The 18318-nt window shown below is 43.3% G+C and overlaps 1 protein-coding gene across 2 annotated transcripts; it reads left to right on the top strand.

The window, feature by feature from the left end:
• Positions 1-1036: 1036 nt before the first annotated feature.
• Positions 1037-16902, top strand: MACIR (macrophage immunometabolism regulator). 2 transcript variants are annotated; one of them, XM_081930309.1, is made up of 2 exons: positions 1037-1127; positions 14614-16902. In XM_081930309.1, the coding sequence occupies exon 2, from the start codon at positions 14635-14637 to the stop codon at positions 15259-15261; it is 627 nt and encodes a 208-aa protein (XP_081786435.1). In that variant the 5' UTR covers positions 1037-1127; positions 14614-14634; the 3' UTR covers positions 15262-16902. The 2 variants fall into 2 exon arrangements, with proteins under 2 accessions (XP_081786435.1, XP_081786436.1); XM_081930310.1 differs by having other exon boundaries at positions 1049-1123.
• The last annotated feature ends 1416 nt before the right edge of the window (positions 16903-18318 follow it).

Here is an 18318-nt window from a genome sequence, read left to right as displayed (position 1 = left end):
AACCTGATGGGAATCTTTCTGGCACCTGAGGCTTTACTGTTACCTAACTTTTCGCAGGCTAAATGAAAAAGTTACACTGCAATAAGGCTGCAATTCTAAATGCTTGCACTGAGAGTCCGTGCACCACGGAAATAGTGTGGTTTACTTCCGGGAAAACATGGCCAGGCTCATGCTGCCAACCTGCTAGGCTTTTAAGGTACAGAGTCTAGCCAGAGCCCCCCAACCATCAAGTAAATAAAAATATATATATTTAAAAGTAGGAATGGGCTATGCTTACTGAATATGCACAAGAAAACTGCATTGGAAAAAAGAGGAAATTGAGAAGGAAGTGCAGAAAAGGTTTTCAGCAAACCCAAGAAAGCTTGTTTTAGCACTTTAAAAAAGAAGATGAAAACAGGTGTGTTCTTTGTAGTTTTGCAAGACTCATTTACCGCATGAAAGGAACTCCCCGATGTTGTTGTTGTTGTTGTTATTTAACTTCCTCGTTTTCGAATGACTGAAGATTTGGGGCAGCCTTTTTTTCTGAGTCCTTGGGGTCCAAAGGAAGTAATTTAAAGGTGGAGCCCTTTCATCCCGAATCTGCAGTTAGACAGAGCCATGCAGAGGAGGAGGACCAGGCGGGTGTCCTGCTCCCCCCCTTTAAATAAATCCTGATCACGCCCCTATTTTAAGGCGCCCCAAGTCTTGCCCTTTCGCCTTGGGGACGTCGCCACCTGCTCCATCTGGTGGCTCGAGCGCAAAGGCGCGCGCAGGGACCCCGAAACGGCCGCCTCGCCGGGCGGCTCCATGCAAGGCCCCCGCGAGCCTGAGAAGGTTCGAGGACTCGCCAATCCCTGCGCCGCCTGCAGGCCGGAGTCCGTCTCTCCAGGAAGGACGGAAGGAAGGCAGGAAGGCGAGCGAGTGAGGCGGCGGCGGCGGTGGGCGGGCCAGAAGCAGCGAACAGGCGGACGGGGAGGCAGGCGCTGGAGCGGCTCCTCCGCCTCGCCAGCCACACAATCCCCGCCCCGGGCCCGCGGAATAAGAGCGCGGGGCGGGGCGGCCGGCCTCTCCTCTCGGGCTCGCTCGCCGTCGCAGCGTCGCCGGCGGCCGGGACGCGGCCCCTCAGGCCCCGGCACCCTGGAAGGCAGGTAAGCGAGCAAGCGAGGGGGCGCCGCCGCTGCGGCAAGGAGAGGAAGGTCGGGGTGGGCTGGGCTGAGGAGAGGGCGGCTGCGGATGCGGATACGCCAAGAAGGCGCGCCCTTTGCACCTCGGAAGAGCCCCGTGAGCGGAGCCGGGGAGAAACGAAGGGCTGGGTGAGGCTCCGGCGAGAGCCGTGCCCGCGAGGCGAGGAGGTCTAGCGGCCGAGGAGGCGCGCGCGCCCGGCGACCGAGGTGCAGCGCACCGCCTGTGTGTGTATCTGCGGGCGCGCGCGCGCTTGTAAACATTTGGGTTGTGTGTACGTTTGTCTCCCTTCGTTACACGCCGCGGGATTCTGGCGGTCCGCTTCCTCGGCGCGATATAGCCCAAGTCTGAAAGGCAAACTGCCTTCGTGCTTTCAGGAATATTCTTTCCAGTGGTGCTTGTGTGCGCCCATAAGTAGATACTGTAATACATTTGCATTTATAAAGTGTGTGTGTGTTGTTGTTTTTCCCCTCAAGTGCCGGTTTGAAAAATCCTATTCCAGCTTGTGTAGGTTATATACATTTATGTTAAGTGTGTCTGTACGGACTGAGCATAAATCATGTGCATATGGTTTTTTTATATGGCATGTGCTCAGAAATGCCAGCCTTTCAACACATGCGCCAGGCTTTAGAACACACACTCTCTTCTCTAGCTTCTGGATAGTAGGTTTTTTTAAAAAAAAAAAACCTGCTAGAGTACACCAATAGTTATGTAGTATTGTGTGGCCTCTCTTAAGACTGTTGTACTTAGATGGGCGCAGTATTTTGCAATTGTATATGCAGTAAGGTGTTGTCTAGGTTGTGCAATATATGCTACATACAATATGAAGCCCAGACCTATAGATGCAATCCATGTGTGTTTGTTTATTTCAGTGTGGCATGAGGGTCTTTGATCTTGCGCTGCTCTCTGTGCTTTGCGGGGGGGGGGGGCGCGTCATGTACTATTTTTTTCCCTTGCAAGAAAATGCCAAACATTTCTACACAATGGCAGGCCTTTGTAGGTAGCAACGTTGTTTAGCTACACCACACTCTCTGTGTTTCCCAAGGTCTTGCAGAAAGAAATGGTAAAGCATTAAAACAAAGCAGGTGCCGCCCCACTGCAAGTTTAATTTCAGCGAATAAGGTGACCGAAATTAGTTGCCTGCTGCTGTGCAGCCTCTGCCTCTCAGTCTGCTGAAATGCATCTCTGTCATCGCTGAGCTAGAGTACTGAAGCTGTGCCAAGGAATAGTGCTGAAGCGTAGTTTGTGTGCTGTCTCCCTCTCTCTGAGCGTGCTTCAATGACTCTCCTTGGTGCTGCTGCTTTGACTCATTGTCCATAAAAGGAAGTAGCACTATGGAGAGCTCTTGGCAGCCATGGATTCCTCTGCATGACAGACTGGAATCTTTCTGACCCCGTTCTCATGGAGCCTGATCTTCACCGCTGCATACCGTATTCACTGCATCTCTGTTCTGCAGAAGCTCCTTCATGTTGGCGACCAGGAGCCACGCATGGCAAAAGAGAGGTTGTAGTTTCCAAGGAAGTTAAAGGTTAACACCTTTATTCAACAGCAGTGATAAACCATGGTGGTTGCCCAAGTACAAAGTATTTTCAGATTATACAACTGTTATATATTTCTAGCAAAGGTTCCCTTTGCTGCCACCTTAAGCTACCCATATTTATGCATATTTTGAAATTCCAGAAACCTCTGTTCTAAAGCATTATCAGTAATGTATACCTACAACACAACTAGAAATGTGAAGGCCTGGGAAAATCCATGGGAAAACTGATCCCCTCCCCAAAAGCCTTTTGTTTTGCTTTGGTTTTTTTCTGAAAAAAGAGTTATTAAATATTTTGTTCATAATTCTAAAATAAAATATTTCATAACAGCTTGTAATATATTTAGTACTCTCCCCAAAAAAGAATTCTAAAACTGTGTAACCGGAGGACTTATGTAAGACTGTGTACAGTATTATATCCTTACAATTCCAGTATACTAAGAACAGGCAAGTTCTGAGTTGTACTTTGAGAGTTCAACTCTCAAATGCAAAATGAAGGTGCATTTCTGCCTCTTGAAGGGCACAGCCATTGTCACAGCAGAGGGGAGAAAGATCCAGTACCTTATTTGCCTTGGACTTGGCCTTGCTGGCATAGTTAGTGGATCATTTTCTTTCCTTCTGACTAGGCCTCAAAAGTACTGGGAGTGGCAGAAAGTACAGAGCAAAATAATTTTGTTGCAACTCAATTCATGCTGCTACAGATCCTTTGGATCCAAGATTTAAAGGCAGAATGTTAAGTGCTGATGGTTTCCTCATTTGACTGGATTACAAAACAAGCAGTACACCTGGGGCTTGGTGTCGGAAAGATGCTTTGAAATATTGCAGAGCACAGAACATCTTCAGGTGTTTGGTCAAGGAGTCTGGGATTCTGCCAAGCAATATTCCTCCTACAACGAAGAGACAAGGCCTTTGCTCAACACAGCCTCTGAGTCTTCATGTTTATTACCTACTTCAGATCCCTCCATTTTTTGCAGCATGTAAAATAAGCTGGCCTATGTTTGAAAATGCACCAAATCAAGGAATAAACTGACATGTTGAAAGAGTAGAAACATGTTTCAGTCTGGGCAAATCTTCAATTGTTGGAAGCCCTTGATTAATACAATAACAAATAAGAAGAAAGGGAACTGATAGTGATAGCTTAGAAAAAGAGACTGATTAAATTCCATGTAATACTCAATTCATTTTGTCCTCCATCCCCCTTTTCTCAGCTTTTTATATGGAAATGGATGGTTTATGTCTGCTTGACACAGTGGAGAACTGGAGGTGATATAATTTTCCGATAAATAAGAATTTGTTTTGGTTGTGTTTGGATGTTGATGGTTTCTGTTTTTGCCTGTTCCTCATAAACAGGCAAAACCAAAGAGATGTTAGGTTCCTTACAGTTTGGCAGTAGCTTGTAGCTACATTTCTAACAAAAACTTAAAAAACAAATTCAATTTGTAATTATTGTCTAAATAAGCTATACTGCTAATTTATCAGACATGAGAATCACATGGTAAACTGAGTTATGTATAATACATTTTATGTTACCAAAGTAACAAATTGACTTTCAATATGTAAAGAGTGCTTTAAAAAAAGGGAATATTTCATGTTTTCATTCCCCCCCCCAAAAAAAGTTCATTTTCCCACAGCTACAAAGTTTCCAGAAATTTTGCATCTCAAATCATAACCCACTTGGATGCAAAAATCCTGAGTTCTCTTTAGGCCCAGAAGCTCTGTATACAACTAGCAAAATCCAAAGACTGCCTTGAGCATTATGTTTATGGGGAGTGTAGTGTATTGTGTCATCTTCACTATCTCACTTGCAATACATTTGTGCACATTTCTGGAGCACCAATGAAGCAAAAGTTTTATCATAGAATCATAGAATTGGAAGGATCATCTAGCTGAACCCCGTGGAATGCAGGAAACTCAACTAAATCATCCATGACAGATGGTCATCAGTGTACAAATGCAATTTGATTTGCAAGTTGCATTAGGCCTCTTCTGGTAACTAATGTGTGAAGGGGCTTCTGAGTACATGCTGGCTGATCTTTCATACTAGACACTGGCACCAATCCAGAGGTGACCCAATGAGGGGGATATAGGGCTCCACTGTTGTATATTTACTGGGTTTTTATCCCAGCCTTCCTCCAGAAGGAGCCCAGGGCAGCCATACAACATTAAGTTAAATAATACACAAACTAAAACACAAACCAGCAACCTCAAAGGCTTCTAAAAACTTCAGGTACTCAATACCTGGGCGAATTAAAACATTTTGAGATTCACTAGAAAGGGAGTTCCATAATCAGGTTGCTGCAGAAAAGCCAATCTGTAGGTCTCCTCACCTGCCTTTTCTGGGTACTGTCCATTTGTGGCACCACTATATGAATCTACTGTGTTAATGGGTGAGTGTTTCTATCTCAGTGAAGGGAGCCCTGCGCATATAGCACCCATATGCACACCCCACACCCAGACCCTGCTTCAGAATGACACTGACTGTAGAAGTCTGCATCTATGGAGTGGGGCTAGCTGGTGCCATCTTGGAAGCCCCTCTGTGGAGTTTTAATGCACGGGTGCTAAATGACTCAAGAGGTTTAATCTGTGTGATTACAGTGGTTAAGTGTGCATTTCATCAAAAGAAACACTGCAAGCCCCGGTTGTGAAAAACTATCACAGTTAAAAGAAACAGCCAGAGTTGTTATGCTGCAGGTCTGATTTGAAAAAGCTATTTATAGTCTTTTGTTATATGTGCCAGAGTTTGTGTCTGGGGTGGTTAATGCAGCCGGAATGATATATCCTGTGTATACAGATCCATGCAGAACTGTCTAATCAAATACAGGCAAGTGGTTCTGCTTGGCAAATCCCACAAAACGCAAGCATGCGCATGTATGACGTAAAAAGCTTTCAGTCATTGGGTTTGAATGTAACTACACGCTGCAAGCATTAGGAAACATCTGTTGCTTAGGGATTGTAGTGGCGAGGGACTAAGGCTAGCCAAAATGATCCCATTTTCCACAATGAACCAGTTTAAATAATCACCTGTGTGAGAAACATAATTGTTCCATGTATATTTTTTGTGGCAAATAAAATGAGGGGAAATGTTTCTGTTGCTTTTCTCACCAGTATTGATATCTTATAAGGCCTAAGAGATCTGTGCTTTTCTTAGGACAGTATGGACAAGTTGCAGTATTTAGAGGAGATAATACCATCATCACTTGAGAGTATGTAAACAAGGAATTCCATGACATTTTCAACCACATCCTCATGTCTGACAGTCTTGGGTCATTCACAGGTTACTGTGCTTCTTGATAGAACTGTGGACCAGTGGTGCTGACTACCGGTACCTTCCTATTCTTAACAACATTGGCTATCACACTGTGTTCCATGGAATGATACATTATCCGGGATTCTCCTCTAAGGAAATGGACAGTGACAGAAAACTGACTGCCCATGCAACAGTTTTTGGGGACTTCAGTGACTGCTATCCCTTTCAAAGCCAAAACATGACTGCCCTAGATTCATGGATAGATATGTATGTTGTGTGTCCTGGAAGCTTCTGGAGCAGTTGATGGCATGTGAAATCCCAGCCCATTTCTTGTCCTGGCTGACGCTTCCTTTTCAATCTTTTGGGAGAGAGCTCGTAGTCAAGAAAGTTGTTTTCAGTTGTATGGGCTACAGGAGAGTAACAAAATGCTATTTGTCTGTAGTGAATAGTGCCAAGGTGAGAACAAGGTTATCAATAATAATCTGTCTTCTCCCCCATCCTCAACACTTCCTCAGTCACCTGCCAACATGAAGTTCTCTTTGTTTATACACATCTCTGGGCTCACAAGTGTTTCTCTGTGTGTATATGTGTGCATTATTTTGCTGTCATATATAGTTATGCAAAACTTCATCCTGTCTACCTATTAGATATGCCACATACACACTTTGTACACTTTGTACCTGCATGTGCAATACATGTAGAACTGAATGCACACAACCACATTCTTAGTGTCAGCTGTCATGCCAAATACCAAAGATCTCTGTATAAAAACACGTCGCACATCAACACATGGAAAGCAAGTGTCCTTCCAATATTATTTGTACAGTAAAGCAGGAGAAAATGAGCAAATATTACAAAAGCTTGTCAGTATGGGCGGGAGTTCTGCAGCAGTAGTGATGTAAAAAACTTCCCTAATACCTAATAGCCATACCACACCTTTCCATTGTTGGGAACCATGCTCAAGGCCAGATTGAAAGCAAAAGTTGCAGTGTCTTAAAACATCACTGGAATGCAGGAGACAATTGCAGCAGGTAACAGTCACTATAAACAACAGAATTAACAGGTAATCAGTTTCTGAACAGGTAAATTAAAATCCTGTCTCAATAAAAGTAACTTAAGTTGACAAAACAAAAAAATTTTTTTTCTTCCAGTAGCACCTTAAAGACCAACTAAGTTAGTTCTTGGTATGAGCTTTCATGTGCATGCACACTTCTTCAGATACACTGAAAGAAGTGTGCATGCACACGAAAGCTCATACCAAGAACTAACTTAGTTGGTCTTTAAGGTGCTACTGGAAGAAAAAAAAATTTTTTGTTTTGACTATGGCAGACCAACACGGCTACCTATCTGTAACTTAAGTTGACAAATTGGCTTTTCCTCTGCCTGTAGTCGGGATTCCATGAAAGACTTTTAACAGAATGCATCCTCTGTGACACAAGTCATGGGGGAAGTGTGGGTGTTCTACATGTTTTCTGTCATATGTAACGCACTATGTGTGGCCCATGGATGTGTAATATTGGCATGTCAGTGACCCACAGACTGGACAGGTGTGCTGCCGTCGTGGCAACGCTATATGTGTGTGGATCAGCACTCATGGCAGCTACGTTCAGCATTAGAAATTCACTAGGCGCCAGGTGCATTTTGCACTTGGCTATCAGACACTTGCAACCTAGTGAAGATGCCCAGGCACCAGAATGGTGCCTGACTTCTCCACCATCTGGAGGTGTGTGCCTGGGGAGCCTTGAATCTTGACTGTTTTCACACACTAGCAACATATCCTGGAGAATTCTATCCATCATATTTTATCTGAACAATCAGAATGAATTTCAAGAACCAAAAAGTTGTATGGAAAAATAGGACTTCCAAGCCATCTGGCCCAAAAACTGAAAATAGGCATTCCATTTTGGTGACTGTAACCCTGGTTGAAGGAGCCATTTGGCACCTAGCTTATATATCTTAGTTTCTAACACTGGAAGTTTAAATGTGACTGGGCATGTGGGATGTTTGCATGGGTATGCTTTTGCATGCAGCATGGGGCACGGAGGGCAATGCCATGAAATGCCATGCTTCCATGAATGACTTCTGCTTACACAACATAATTTCCTTCCCCCACCCACCCCCATCCCACAGGGGGAGGCAGAGGGAAGGGATGTCCAGTTGCACAAATGAAAGTCCTTGTGCTGATGGGATGGCCTTGTTGTATACAGTACAGAGTAAGTCAGGACTTAGTAAGAAGTCTGAAGAACTGTTGCTCAGAATGAGAGCATAATTCTGGTGCAGAAAGTGAGCCAGGTTGATCTTGCTAGGCACCGTTGCCTGTATCTGTACTCAGGGTATTTATTTTTATCCCTCCATTTAAGGCACCTTACAATAAAAATGTTAAAAACAAAACAATTGAACCAAAAAAAAAAAGAAAAAAATAGCATCATATGAAATCATATTTAAGGGTCCAGCCATAAAATCAGTAAAATGTCTGATTTGTCATTTGAACGTTCAGATTCATTATATTGAGAATCCTGCCTCATTAATATATCAGGTGATTTTTAGACTACAGCTTTCTCAATTAATCTAAATCCTATGGATGTGAAAGCATGTGCAGTATAGATTTGAATATTTTATGGGTGTGTTTGGCGTTATGGAATATGTGCTCATTTTCAGCATTTATTTGTACTTGCCTTTCAGAGGACTTCAAGCCTTTTGAGGTGTTCAGGTGTAACTGGAATAGAGAATTAACATCTGGTTAATTTACTACCTTTCACTTTCAAATTGACCGTTGGAGATAAATGTTAACCTCTAATTTTGTACCTATAGTCGACCAGTATATTCTGCAATCTTTCTTTGCCCTTCAGTAGTAAACTAACACAACTTCAGTCACTCTTATTTAGTAGCAATATATTTATTTATTTATTTGTGTGTGTGTGTGTGTGTGTGTGTGTGTGTAAAAGCATACCTAATCTGTGTTGTGATCTTGAGAATGTTTCAGTACCATTCCTCAAGGTTCTTAGTTTTGCCATTATAGTCAGAAACTGAATCTCCATTGTGATGTAAAATGCTTATGATACCATTGTTTCCAGAGATGCCTTTTCCTGCATTCATCTCATGGGCTGCTAGCTCATCAGACTGACACGAGGGAACTATTTTAGGATGAATGTAGTTGGAGTCAGTCTGAGGCCATACTGGACAAGACACCATTCACATAATTGCTTTTTAAAAAGCAAGTGTGTGTGTCTGTATATGCATGTGTGATCCAGATCAAGACCTGGTGGAGTAAGGAGGGCTTTAATCCTTTTCACCCCCTTGTATACCTGGCCCAGATTGGGCCCTTTGCACCACCTATTTGTATTAAACTGTACTAATGAAAGCTTTTCTTCAAATGTTAATAGAAGCTGTGGCCCCCACAGTTCATATTGGGACTGTAGTTGTGGGGCAGGCAGTGTAGAGGCTAAAGCCTCCCTAACCATTATCAAGGTCTGCTGTTAACTTACTCTCTTTTTTTAAGCCATTCACATAATTCAGTGGTTGCCAATCGTTCTGGACCAGTGGCATATTTAGAATTTTGGAGGCCAGTTACGAAATGGCTGGAGGTGTGGCATTACCAAAATTTAGATTGAATGCAGTTTCCCCATCACACCCCACCCCTGGACAAAACGATGATGTTAGGTTTTGTGCAGTTTACTAACCTTCTAGTTTACATTGGGGCGGTGAGTCTGTGTCCTTCCAGATGCTGCTTGACTCCAGCTCCCATCATTCTTGGCCACTGATGATTCCAGCTGGGGCTGATGGGAGTTGGAGTCCAGCAGCGTCCGAAAAGCTGCCCTGGTTTGTATGAAATGCAGCGCAGTTCTGTGCTCACTTACTCAGAAGTCGTTCCTGCTATGTTCAGTGAGACTTAGTCTAGATAAATGTTTATATAAAATTGTGGCTTACATTTTTTAAAATCTGGAAACTATTTCTGTCTTAACATTTCCCCGAGGTTCAGGGCAATCTTCTATAGCAGGGGTGGCTAACTCTCAAGAGGCTGCGATCTACTTTCAGAATTAAAAACTGACAGTGATCTATCTCCATTTTGGGGGTTTTAGGGGTTACAAAAAAAGCTTTTTGGGAGGGCAGTTCCATGGGGGGGGGGTTAAAGGCAAGGGACAAAGGGGTAAAGTCACTCACAAAAAGATCACTGTGGATCAAAACAGCAGCACTGAGAAATCTCCGTCTAGAGATCATACAACAATGGAGGGTGGGGTGAGGGGGCATGGTAGGAGTCTGAGATCCACCATGGGGATCTACCAGTAGATCGCAATTGACTTGTTGGACATCCTTGTTCTATAGTGTCTCCTTCATGAAAGCACTTTTTGTATAGGAAGTGTGTATCTTCCAAGTCAGTATGCTTACTCTCATGTAACTGTGCTATAAAACAAAATGCTGCCTGTTCGTTTTGACCCTAGAGTCTGCTCTGCTCCTAAACAACCCAGAAAAAACACACACCATAAAAATCCTTCCCAAACTAGCCAAGGCCCTTGAGAGTGGCACAGTTATGTCCTTGTTCTCCCGACACAGGGCATTGATGGTTATAATCAATGGACAATTCTCTGCTGACATTTGAAATTGCAGTGGAACAGAGGGGAGGAGCAGAAGGTCTCACCATGGGACTGAAACTGCCTTGGTCACGCTGGTTGATGATCTGCGGCGGGCTAGGGACAAAGGTGAGAGCTGTTTCCTAGTTCTGCTGGATCTCTCAGCGGCCTTTGACACCATTGACCATAACATCCTTCTGGACCGTCTAGAGGGGCTGGGAGCTGGGGGCACTGTCATACAGTGGTTCCGCTCCTTCCTCCTGGGCCGTGTCCAGAAAGTGGTGGTGGGGGTTGAGTGTTCAGACCCCTGGGCTCTCACTTGTGGGGTGCCTCAGGGTTCTGTCCTCTCCCCCATGCTTTTTAATATCTATATGAAGCCGCTGGGAGAGATCATCAGGGGGTTTGGACTGGGTGTTCATCAGTATGCAGATGACACCCAGCTCTACCTCTCCTTTAAATCAGAACCAGTGAAGGCGGTGAAGGTCCTGTGTGAGTGCCTGGAGGCGGTTGGAGGTTGGATGGCGGCTAACAGATTGAGGTTGAATCCTGACAAGACAGAAGTACTGTTTTTGGGGGACAGGAGGCGGGCAGGTGTGGAGGATTCCCTGGTCCTGAATGGGGTAACTGTGCCCCTGAAGGACCAGGTGCGCAGCCTGGGAGTCATTTTGGACTCACAGCTGTCCATGGAGGCGCAGGTTAACTCTGTGTCCAGGGCAGCTGTCTACCAGCTCCACCTGGTACGCAGGCTAAGACCCTACCTCCCCGCGGACTGTCTCGCCAGAGTGGTGCATGCTCTAGTTATCTCACGCTTGGACTACTGCAACGCGCTCTACGTGGGGCTACCTTTGAAGGTGACCCGGAAACTGCAATTAATCCAGAATGCGGCAGCTAGACTGGTGACTGGGAGTGGCCGCCGGGACCACATAATACCGGTTCTGAGAGATCTGCATTGGCTCCCAGTACGTTTCCGAGCACGATTCAAAGTGTTGGTGCTGACCTTTAAAGCCCTAAACGGCCTCGGTCCTGTATACCTGAAGGAGCGTCTCCACCCCCATCGTTCAGCCAGGACACTGAGATCCAGTGCCGAGGGCCTTCTGGCGGTTCCCTCATTGCGAGAAGTGAGGCTACAGGGAACCAGACAGAGGGCCTTCTCGGTAGTGGCGCCCGCCCTGTGGAACGCCCTTCCATCAGATGTCAAAGAGATAAAGAATTACCTGACATTCAGAAGACATCTTAAGGCAGCCCTGTTCAGGGAAGTTTTTAATATGTAATGCTGTACTGTTTTTAACACTGATTGGGAGCCGCCCAGAGTGGCTGGGGAAACTCAGCCAGATGGGCGGGGTATAAATAAATAATAATAATAATAATTATTATTATTATTATTATTATTATTATTATTATTATTATTATTATTATTATTTATTTATTATTTATTTATTATTTATTATTTATTATAAGGTATTTTCAGTATATACGACCCAAGCTTCGGTTTTCCTGGAATATATTAGGAAGATAATGCAAAATCTAGGAAGGGGCTTTTTTTCTATTCACTACCTGCAGTGGATTTGTTTTCATCCATGCTGTGCACATGTTCTGTGTTCTGTGTTCCCAGTCATATTCTTTTATTTATTTCATTTGAATAGGAAAAAACAACAACCTGTGAAACATTAAAACCAAATATAACAACAGCAATAAAACAAAACCCTAAAATGTTAGTCTAGATATTTATATGTGTATATAAATGTTGAATTATGCCCATCCCACTTAAAAAGATGAGCACAACAAGAGCCATAGACAAAATGAGTTAACTCTCCAATTTAAGGGCCAAAGACTTGGGTAAATAAGTGTTTTTGCCTGGCACCTAAAGACAGACAATGATGGTGCCTGGGGAGAGCATATTCCATAAGTGGAGGCCACCACTGAAAAGTCCATTCAGTTTCAGTATTACTACAACATTTGCAGCTTCCATAACAATACAGTCGTATATCTGCTTACGTATCCCCCTGGATGCATAAACTTCGGGGTGCGAACGTGGCAAACCCGGAAGTATTTCCCCGAGTTTCGCCACGCGTGCATGCGCAGAAGCACTCTACACATGTGCAGAAGCGGTCCTCCGGTTGCAAATTCCTCGGGATGCGGCCGGACCTCCGGTATGGACCCATTTTGCAACCAGAGGTACCACTGTATTTGAAACTCGCTTTCAAGGTTTCCCCCTTTCTGTTTTGACAATATATTACGTATTCTATAATAATGTTTATGAGCATAGGTTTAGATGAGATGTGCCTCTCTTTACAGCTTGAAAAAAGATAAACCAGATGGCTAAAATGTGTATTTTGTTGGTATGAAATTCTACATTTTGAAATTTACTTAAAGCTATAAAAGTTGTAGGTTTTAGTTCTAGAAATTGATATCTTGCTTCCTTTTCTTGGAATCTTAGACCTAAATACATTTACTTAAAGTAAAAATGAGTTCATGAAAGATCAACAGAATATGTTTCCAAGTAACTGTGAGTAGGATTGAGAAAGAAGTCACAAATATAGATCTTTCGGAGTATATTTTGTTTTGATTGGTGTGTGTATAAAGCAAGCTGTTAAATGACCGAAAAATGTTTGGAAGACTCTATCATTGTTTGCCACTTGATTTGACATCCATATATCAGATTTAGTGCAAATAACTTCCAAAGACGCCTTCCCATTCACCTGAAGCTTTTGTTGTGTCAAGTACTAGATAGATGCAATCAAGGTTGCCGATTCTCTTGGGGTCAGGCAGCTAGCTGTCTGTGAGCATTTCACAGTGAACAGAGATTATGGATCACGTACTCTTAATCTACTTTTGGAAGGTTTCTGTGAGGACATGCTGACTTTCCTCCCTCTCTAAACCAGATGTTAAAAAGGTAATGTTCACTGAGAGGTGGAAACAGACTTTTTACATAAATAAGCAGTCCCACTGAAAGTAATGAGAAATGTATATGATTGTAGTTAGATTACTTTTGTAGCTTTTCACTTGGCATGCACTAGTTGCTTCAGTGGTTCTTGAATAGGAGATGTACAAGGTCAGACCAGCTTCAGAGGAAGCTGTTCTCACTGAGGTCTACATAGGAGGAAGCTCAAGGAAAATAGCTGCTTTTTAATGTGTGTGTATGTCTTCAAATTAGTGATATTTTGACCTTCACATCCACCAGTTCAGCTTCTGAACTGGGAGCATGTGAAAACTTAAGATCTATTATTTTGCTAGTAGTCTCTGGTACTACATCTTTCAGACATCCAAGTTGGGCTTAGTCAAAATGCCTTCAGCTGATCTGTTGTGTGGCTTCAGTACCAGGCAAGACCTGGGAATTGTGTTCACTGAAATCTTATTTATTGTGCACAGTATATAAAGTTTGCATATCCATGGGGTTCTGCAGTGGTTATTGTGTCTGGCTTCACATTGTAGACAGGCCACAGTTCCCATTTTGGGAACAGAACCTGAGAGCTAAACAAGGTCTTTAAGGCTACAGGGCAAAAGTGGGACTTGAATCCAAGTCCAGCTCTCTTACAATCCATGGCCTTACTCTGGCCCATGAACATCTAAAGCATGGGTGGGGAACTTTTCCTTTCCTTTGGGGACTGGATGCTGGAAGTGGGCAGGTCCAATGACAAAAGTGGGCAGGGCAGGCCACCCCTTCTTTCTCTCTCTGCCACCCCTTTCTCACTTTCTCCCTCTTCCTCGCTCGCTTAAGGGAGGGATGGATTGCTCTTGCCTCACACGTTCCTTTTACCACTTAGCCCATTGGGGCTCTCTTTTCCCTCCACCCACACCACCTGGTTTACCTTTTCCTTGCCAGACGTCTAAACTTGTTTGCTTGCAAGGTGGGTTCCCCACCTTGTTCCATTGCTCTGCCTGTTTAGGCTTCCTCTCTCCCCCCCCCCACTGTCCTCTTCCCCCCTTCCTCCTGGGTTTCCCCCACCAACATGAAGCTGCAGGTTTTCCACCCCAGCCTAGTCTTTGGAACTTGGGATCACTTGAGAAATGGCGGCCCCAAAGATACGAATCTCTATGTCGCTCTGTGCATTGCAACACGCTAATCAAACTGCTTTTTTGTTTTGTTTTTGTATTTCCAGGCTAGCCGATTCATATTTAAAATGGAAGTTGACATTAATGGGGAGTCCAGGTCTATCCTAGCTACTCTCCCGTTGCCTATTGCTGATGTGAGTGCCACCGGCAAGGCCGAGTCCGAGAAACCTCGCTGCTCCAGCACCCCATGTTCTCCAATGCGCCAGACTGTTTCAGGCTACCAGATCCTCCACATGGATTCTAACTATTTGGTTGGCTTCACGACAGGGGAGGAGTTGCTGAAATTAGCTCAGAAGTGCGCTGTAGGGGAGGAGAACAAAGTCGAAGCGGTAGTGCCTACTTTGCGTTCCAAACAGCTCGATTCAGGACTTTCCCGCTCCTCCCGGGTGTGTAAAGCCAGAAGCAGGTACTACCAGCCTTATGAGATCCCGGCGATCAATGGCCGGAGAAGGCGGCGGATGCCCAGCTCAGGGGATAAATGCACCAAGCCACTATCTTATGAACCCTACAAGGCTTTTCACGGTCCTTTGCCTCTTTGCCTTTTCAAGGGTAAAAGGGCTCACTCTAAATCCCTAGACTACCTCAATCTGGACAGAATGAACATCAAGGAACCAGCCGACACAGACGTACTTCAGTATCAGCTCCAACACCTCACCCTAAGAGGGGACCGTATGTTTGCTCAGAACAACACATGAAGATAAATTGCCCTTGGCTCATCTTCGTATCAAAAAGCTCTTTAGAAGGTGGACAAGCCATGCACGGGGTTCTTGGCTGCAGCAGCAAAGTGTTACCAGACCGCTGTTTGTATGAGTAAGATTATGAAGATAGCATGGGGTGGAAATCACGTGGAAGGAACTACTTGGAAATTCTGCCTGCAGATATCTTTAGAACAGTATAACAAAACAGGGGGTTTTGCACATGGATACCTGGACTTGTGACGATACAAATTCGGAAATCGGTGTACTATGACTTCTGTTTCTAACTGGACTCGCTGTAAGAAATTACTCATGGATAAGCACTGAACTACACTCTTACTTAATACTAAGCATATGTGTGTAAATGTAATGACTTTTGCATCATAGTAAAAATACGTATGAGTAAGCCCATGTGCTCTTTAAAAGAATCCAGTTTACATTTGCCGTAAACTGGTTTTGCACTGGGGAAAAAGCAAAACGAAAAGCAAAAAAACAAAACAAAAAAACAATGATGAAATTAAGCCTGAGTACTTAAGTTACTACAACTTTTTAAAAAATATAATTGAATTACTTTTCAATTTCAAATTGATTTCATTGTAATTAAAACAAAAACAAACTTCAACTGTTTTGGAGAAAAATAGAATATTGGAAGGCAAACATAAACAATTTTTAATTTAGTTTTGTTTGTTTGTTTTAAAAAAGTTGTCTTAACACCTACATGAGGATTTTTATGTTGTGTATATACATCGTGAACATCTGCATCTGCATCTGCAGTATACAAATACTAGTTTAGATTCTAGAACTACCATATTACATTATTATTGTTGCGGGGAGGGTCTTGCTAGACCACATTTTAGCACTGCACCTGAACATTCCAGTTTATTTACAGCACTGAATACTACTTTTAAAACCTGGATTTGGGATTTGGGTTTGTTTGTTTGTTTGTTTGTTTGTTTTAAAAAAAGCCTTGAAGGCTTTTACTGGATTATGAATCATGTCGAATGCACTGATTTAAAATGTTTCTTTGAAAAATCATGTCAAAAAAAAATCCTAATTTATCTTGGCTTAACCATAGCATCTAAAAATAATGGATAATTTTGTTTGTTAGTCTCTTTAGGATGTGCAGTTTATTACTGAAGCAGTGTACAACCATTTAATGTTTTTGATCTGTAAGTTATTTAGAAGTGAAAGCTTCAATTTTGAAGAAATTGACTGTGAAACAAAGTCATTTAAAAATAATAATAATAATTCCTGGCACTGTTCTGACTTTCCTGAGTAGAAAGACAGGGTTATTTGTCTCTTGGGAAGAATTGGAGAAGGGAGCACATGCTTTGGAAAACTAGGCTTTGTCTCAGCTTTGACACCTTTCCCCCACAGTTATGTCGGACCTGAAGAATCTGTCAAAAGATTTTGTTTAACTTTGAGGGAGCGCTAGTAATTATTACAACTTGCACCGTTATATTGTAGTGAAGAATGATTTCTTAAGGAACTATTCCTACATAGCTTTTAGTTTGACCAGAAGAATACCGTCCAATGCCAAAGAGGGTTTTTACACTTATTGATTAACCATTATTTATTGATTTTACCCTGTGGAACGACATTGTTGACTATGAAATAAAAAGGATGACGTGCAAACTTTTATATGGTCCTGGCGTGTGTTATTGCTTTGAGAGTTAGACACTTGGTGATGTGCCTAAATTGTGTGGCAACACTCCCTTCCCCCACCCCCAACATTGTAATACAAGAAATGCTGCAAGCAGTGTTTGTGTACAGCTCAGTTCACTCTGCTGTTTCCCTCCCTTGGTGATATTATACATGGGAGGGTTTTTATGAAGAGGATGAGCTGCAAACTTTCTTGTCTTCACCTCACCTTGTTACTGTGTAAAATGGATAACTCCCAAAGCAGCCCCTTGTCCCAAAGCAGCAGTCAGGTGCAAAGTGGTCTTCTTTTGGCAAAGAAACAGACAATTCTAGCTTACCCTGCAAGAGATACGAAGGTCTGTGCTGACTTCAGGTCCCAGCTGACTTCACTTTCGATCTCCACTGAAGGAGATGGTTCCCCCTTAAGACCTTCATGAAACATGGAAGTCAGAAAGCTGGGCCAAGGTAGATGGAGGGGTGATGGATGGAGTGTAGGTGTAGGACCCGGAAACATGGTCCTCCTCCATTTATTAGCTCTTCACACAGGAGGACTAACATGTGGGTGGAGCTCAAGTCCTGTTCCTATCAGCAAAACCCGAGCATTGCTAGACTCTGAAGTAATTTTAACTACCACATAATATCTTCACCCAATTTTAAATCGGTCCGTCATTTCCAAATTCACCTATTCTAGATATCCTGCAAGAAACATTTGTTAGGAAAGAAATGCTCTTGGGGATTTGACAGAACCCTGATTCAAAGCAATCTATTATTATATGAGCTATTGTAATTCTTTGCAGCAGTCAAGTTAAATCAGGAATTGCTATTCAGGCTCACACTAGGAATTCCTCTACAGCTGCCACACTGTTCCCGTTCTTTTTATTGTTTGTTTAATTCTAATACAATTAAAGGCTTGTCTAACTGGTGAAAGAAAAACGTGCTGATATTTGGGTCCCTGAAACAATGTCTCAATATAGAAGGAATGCTTCTTCCATCTGGTTGAGCATTTCCCCCCTTTTTGTACGTCATGTGCAACACAGTTCTTCCGGTGTTTTTGGGAAGTCAGTCCCATTGAGATCAGTGAAGTTTATTCCCCATACAAGTGTGCACAGGGCAAGAATAACCTTCCAGATGTGTTGGACCCCCCATCATCTCTGATCATCTGCCCTGCCAGCTGGGGCTGGTAGAAAGGCACCACTGGAATAGGGTTTTTGACTTCACTGTAGCAAAGAGTTTAATACGCCCTGTATACTTTAGACTCATGCATCCCAATCCAGTGAAAGAAACCTTCAAGTGAAAACAGGTTTTCCATCATTGATCTTCCTTATTAAGGAGTTCAAAGGATGCTGGAAGGAAATCCCTCCATGTAAATTCTGTGGGGAGGGTGGCATGTGTGCTAGAAGATAGTTGTGCTGTTAC

The sequence above is a fragment of the Podarcis melisellensis genome, assembly GCF_964234715.1.
Source record: "Podarcis melisellensis genome assembly, chromosome: 11".
Lineage (NCBI taxonomy): Eukaryota > Metazoa > Chordata > Lepidosauria > Squamata > Lacertidae > Podarcis > Podarcis melisellensis.
This window is presented reverse-complemented; position numbering and strand designations above follow the sequence as displayed.